This window comes from Pterocles gutturalis, unplaced genomic scaffold, assembly GCF_000699245.1.
Source record: "Pterocles gutturalis isolate BGI_N339 unplaced genomic scaffold, ASM69924v1 scaffold9042, whole genome shotgun sequence".
Classification (NCBI taxonomy): Eukaryota; Metazoa; Chordata; class Aves; order Pterocliformes; family Pteroclidae; genus Pterocles; species Pterocles gutturalis.
Window position 1 is genome coordinate 4,927 of NW_010107920.1, and position 5,345 is coordinate 10,271.

The 5,345-nt window shown below is 58.7% G+C and overlaps 1 protein-coding gene across 1 annotated transcript; it reads left to right on the top strand.

The window, feature by feature from the left end:
* Window positions 1–1,447: 1,447 nt before the first annotated feature.
* PDCD1 (programmed cell death 1) lies at window positions 1,448–4,572 on the top strand (the record flags this gene model as incomplete). The annotated part of the gene is made up of 4 exons (XM_010072424.1): window positions 1,448–1,780; window positions 2,773–2,928; window positions 3,527–3,561; window positions 4,354–4,572. Coding segments are annotated over 4 exons (743 nt in total), but the record flags the coding sequence as incomplete, so codon positions are not given.
* Between the last annotated feature and the right edge of the window lie 773 nt (window positions 4,573–5,345).

Sequence of the window (5,345 nt, forward strand, 5' to 3'; positions counted from 1 at the left end):
GCCAGGGCACTTCCCTCCCTCTCTCCCTCCCTTCCTCCTCCTATTTGGTCTCATCCCTCATTTCTCAGCCCAGTTTTCCATCTAATCTTGTGTCTATTCAGGGAATCGTCCCAGTTCCTTTTCTGGTTGGTGAGGCTGAGGTCGTGATCCTACACTCGGACCAGTGCTGGAAGGATTTTCTAACTCTGCCCGCCAGCCTTGGGGCTGCTATCGGTGGTGATTTCTGAAAAGCAAAGATAAAATTCTTAATGGCAGGGACTTCTCAAAGCATTGGTGGTTTAAATCGCTTGGTCAGATAACCCGTGTGAAAAATGCTTCTTGCTGCTTTTGTTTGCTCCGACACAAGTTAATGTATCAGCTGCCCCATCCTGGATGGCGCTGCCTGAGCCGGGACCCTGGGAGCCTGGCCCGTGTCCGTAGCATCCCCGCTGGCCAGGGGGGATGGACCCAGACAGGGGTATGTGGTGAAGCAGCAGGGCTGGTGCTAAGGGCTGGGGGGGCTCTGGCTGTGGCCGACTGCCCTCTGTGCTGGGAGCAGCCTGGCAAGCTCGGCCAGGACCCCCCGGGTGGGTGCAAGGAGGGGACAGGCAGCTGGACAGGGATGGCAACGTAAGCTCCGTGTCCCTCTGCCCTGTCAGATGGTTTTGGTCTGCAGATGGCAAATGCTGTGCCCTGGGCAGCCCCTGCCCGCCCTGTGCTCCCAGCATGGGGCAATGGGCAGCGCCGGAGCCCTCCGGCAGGCAGCCGGGCACGCGATGGGCTGCACCACGGGGCACTGCTCCAGCCAAGGCTCCGTCCGTCCGCTCGCTCTCAGGGGCAACATCGGCTGGAGGAAGGATGACTCAGACACTAAAATACAGCATGGATTTAAAAATAATACAACCCCCAAAGTCTGTTTTCTGCAGTACAGGTGTTCTGGGTTATTTTTAGGATGCCCAGAGCACAATTTGCTGTGCTGAAACCACTTTGGGGTACAGTTGTTATCCCTGAGGATGTCCCTCCAGCTGGCAGGCACATGCTCAGGAGGGGAGACACATGGGCTGATGTACCCCACCATGATCCGGGGGATGCTGCAGACTGGCCAGGCGTCAGGCTGCCGGTGTCACTGGCAAACCCCGGAGACTGGCCGTGGGTGAGCCGGGTGCTGGCAACGACACAGAGCTGGGCTCGCAACCGCTTCCCGGCAGGTTTTTGTAAATCCCTGTAGGGGCCTTCAGGAGATGATGGTGAAAGAGCTGAGGAACACGCGGAGCCTCTGGGTTGGGATGTGGGAGCCCATCACCTTGGGTTGGGATGTGGGAACCCATCACCTCTCCATGGGATGAGGTGCTAGCGGGGCGATCGGGGCTCTCAGCCTCCTTGCGTCCTTGGTTCCTGCACAGGGGGTACGGCTGTGTCTGAGACCTGTGCCCGCTGTAACCACGTCTGTTCCTTGTTTCCCAAACAGTGACCTTCTCCCCCGCCACGCTAACTCTCCCAGCAGGCAGCTCAGCCACCTTCTTCTGCAATATCTCCATGGAGAGCGACTCTCGCTCCGAGTACAGCCTCAATTGGTACAAGGAGACCAACCACAGCCAAGCCCAAAAAATTGCTGAGATCAGTCGGAACAACCCCCCGACGAAGACAGAGAAGTACGTGCTCACCAACCACACTCCTGCCTTCAAAATCGAGATCCTGAACCTTCACCAGAATGACTCAGGCTCCTACTACTGTGGGCTGATCACCTTCTTTGAACCCAACAAAGTGATGGAGAGCAACCGGTCCCAGCTGGTGGTCACAGGTCAGCCTGGGGGCTGAGCTGATGGGGACAGGTCCTTGGTGTCATCTGTGGGGCTATTGTCACCAGGCACAGGGCAGCCCCAGGGCACAAGGCAGGCGGTACCCTGCTGGGGGAGGACCTGGTGTGGGTCAGGAGAGCACAGCTCTGCCCTTTCCCTCTCCTTTGCATGCACGGTGGAGGCCCAGGGACAGCCCAGGGACACGGGCTGTCCTTCTCCATCCACAGTGCAGATGGAGCTGGCCCCATGGCAGGAGGGCTCCATCCTGCTGGGGCTGTGTCCCCAGAGATGCTGCGGGGAGGAGTGAGTCCTTACCCATGGGGGGAGGCAGGAGACCCACACAGCGAGCTGCTTGCTCCGCTGAACAGCTCCTTTGGCTGGGGACAGGGCTTGTGTTTGGGGTGACGATCAGGGCTCAGACCCCTCAAACAGCCAGTGTTGGTGTTTGTTGTTGCAAAACCCTGAGAGGGTCTTGTAGCCCAATGGCATGGGAGACTGAGATCTCGCAGCAAGCATGCCCTTGCTTGGCAGCACGGAGGCTTTGTGGGGCTGAAGGTGGCCTTTTCTAAAAAGGAGAAACTGCAAAACTCTCTGTCTTTCACAACATCTCCTCCCAACACGAGCCGAAGCAGCGGGGAGGCTTGGGGAAGCCACGTCCTCCCTGGGGCTCTGCTGGCCAAGGGACCATGCTGCAGGACTGTCTGTGGGTGCAGAGCGGTGCCCTGGCCCCTGCACCCCAGCTCTCAATGGTGGGGGTTCATCCTCACCACCTGCAATGGGAAGGAATGGGACACAGCCAAAACATCCCTGTGTCAGCCCAAATTCATGGCCCCTGGAGGGACGGTGGGGCTGGGGCAGCCTGCCTTGGACTGTGCCCCTTCTGAGGACAGCCCCTGTGTTCCCCTATCACCTTTTCCCAGGGACTATAGAGGCCATTTGACATTTCTGACCTCCTGTTTTGTTCCCCCCTTTTTTTTTTGGATGGGTATTGCAGAAGCCCCTGAGAAGGTAAATACCACTGACGAGCCTGAGATGGAGGAAGGCAATCCCTCGGAGTACATCAAGGCTGTGCTCCTGGGCATCCTGCTGCTGGCCGGGGCAGTTTTGCTGCTGATCTTCGGCTACCTCACCATCACGTACAGGCGAGGAGGTATGATCCCCCACGGGGGCCATGCTACGCTGAGGGGCTGGGGTCTGCCAGGGGACCTGATGGGTGATGCTCGTGCCTGCAGCTCCCTGGGCTACACAGGCTGGTTCAACCTGCTAAAAAACATGTCCCCACGGGACAGGTATCACCATGCCTAGGGGAGAAGGGTTCTTTGAGCCCTGCTCGCCCTTCGTAGAGCCCCCAGACCACATGCTGTGGCTCTGCACCGCTCGTCAGCGTGGTGCCTTAATGCTGCATGTGAGTCCCTCCCACACACCCTCCCTGAGCACCTTTGGGGCACCTCATCGTGTCCCCACCGCAGCACCAGGCATCGCCTCAGCCATGCCGCGGGCACCTGGGGGGCTCTCCTAGAGACAACCCCCAAGGAGCTGCACTCCACTAATCCCAGTTAAACCCCAGACTGTGGGCTGGTATCGGGCTTGTCCTTGTAACGCTCAGGGTGTCAGACTGAGGGGAGAAGGAGGAAGCGTGGTGCGATGGTTGCGGTGTCCAGCCATCTCCTAGGACGTGGGGGCTGTGTCAGCCCCAGATGCTCACACTCTCTTGGCACACACTTCTAACCAAATGTGTTACTTTGCAGATGTGCAGAAACCACCAAGTGAAAACACGCCGGCGGTGAGTTTTCCGTCTCTGACACCCTGCCGTGCTGCCGGGGAGCATCATGGCATCGCTGGGGTGCGGGGCCTCCCTTTATCAGCCCTTCACAGGCTTCTCGCTTCTCCTCTCTTCTGTGATGCTGCTTGATCTTTTCTGCATAGCCACAACTGCTTTTCTGCACCTGCAGCACAGCCCCATCACAAAATGAAAAAAACCTGCCTGAGATAGGATGGGACCTCTTGAGTCCAGCCCTTGCTCAATGCAGGGTTATCATTGATTGTGTTGCTGTAGAAAATGGGAGGAAATGTTCTCACCCCCCAGAATATTACGCTAAAATTTATTTTGCTGCAGCTAGCACCTGTTTCCTCTTTTCCTTTTGCCGGGCACCACCGGGAGGACTCTGGTTCCATCTTCTCTCCAACCCCCTTAGGCAGCTGAAGGCAGCGAGCAGGTCCCCCTTTGCTCTCCCTTCTCTGGGCTGAGCAAACAGCCCTGGGCTCTTCTTGTACACCCTCTGACAGCTCGGAGCCCCATGGAGAGGTGGGAAAAGGGCTCCGAGCACAACCCTGCCTTCAATGGCCAGGCAGGCAGGGAGCTGAGCCTCATCGGTGACCTCAACCAACCCTCACAATCTGGTTTCTCTGGGCAAATACTACTCCAGGTCTGCACATTCTTCAGATTTGTATCATCCTCACCCTCCTGCGATGCTTCAGAGCTGGTTTTGGCACTTGCTGTAAAAGGGGGCTTGTGCTGGGGGTGGCAGGTGCCCCTGGATGGACGATGAATCGCCCTGATGGGGTTTCCTTGCAGAAGGAAGAGAAGCCCCCGGAGGTGCCCGTGCCCACCGTGGACTACGGCGTGTTGGAGTTTCAGTGGGAACAGCACACCCAGGTACCCCCTGAGACCCGGCCGATTGACCAGACTGAATATGCCACCATCATCTTCCCAGAGGAGAAACCCATCACTCCAGAGCGGTGGAAGAAACACCCAGACGAGAGGACTCGGCAGCTGCGGTCACAGCCCTGCTGAGGCCGGGGGTCCCTCCTCGCCGGGGGGCATGGACAGGGACAGGCTGTCCCAGCCCCTCGCTCCCACCGCAGTTTGCAATTGGGAAAAATCCACCGTGCCAGGAGAGGAACGATGGAGGCACCGCTGCTGGAGTTGATATCGGACAGTCCTGGCCGGAGCGGGGTCGTGGCCGTGGGATGGGGACCACGGGGCAAGGAAGGTCGCTGCTGGACCCCACGTGCTGCCCCTTGGCTCGGGGCAGGGGGAATGGGATGGGGCAGAGCAGCCGTGCCAACAGGGCTGTGCCAAAGACGATTTACATCATACCTCCGTTTTCTGTCTCCACTTTCTCGTTTTCTGGAGTGGCCACGCTGCTTCTCTCACCCGGGTCTGACCCGCCCGGCAAAGTGTGACTGTGGGAGGAAATGCCAGAGGTCAGAGCTGGAGTGGATCCTGGGGATGCTGAGGGCTTCTCCTTGCCCGGGGCAGACACTGCCTTGTGTACCGCTATTTAAAACAAGCCCTGGGAAGCAGGCAGCTGGTTTTCCTCCTGGCTGCAGGCACTTTCCTCCTCTGCAACAGGGGAAATCTACCCCCGTGTCCCTCCCTCCGCAGGTGGGAGACAGATCTGGCCCTGGGGGATGAATAAAGGGTTTCACGTCCGGGGAGTTGGTTGACTCGTGATGGCAAGTGCGTGGGCAGGCAAATAACGGCTCTTGGCAGCGCACAGGCGAGAGCCGGGAGGCAGCAGTGTCTGTTGTGGTTCCCGGGCCTCTCCGTGCGATACGCAAGCC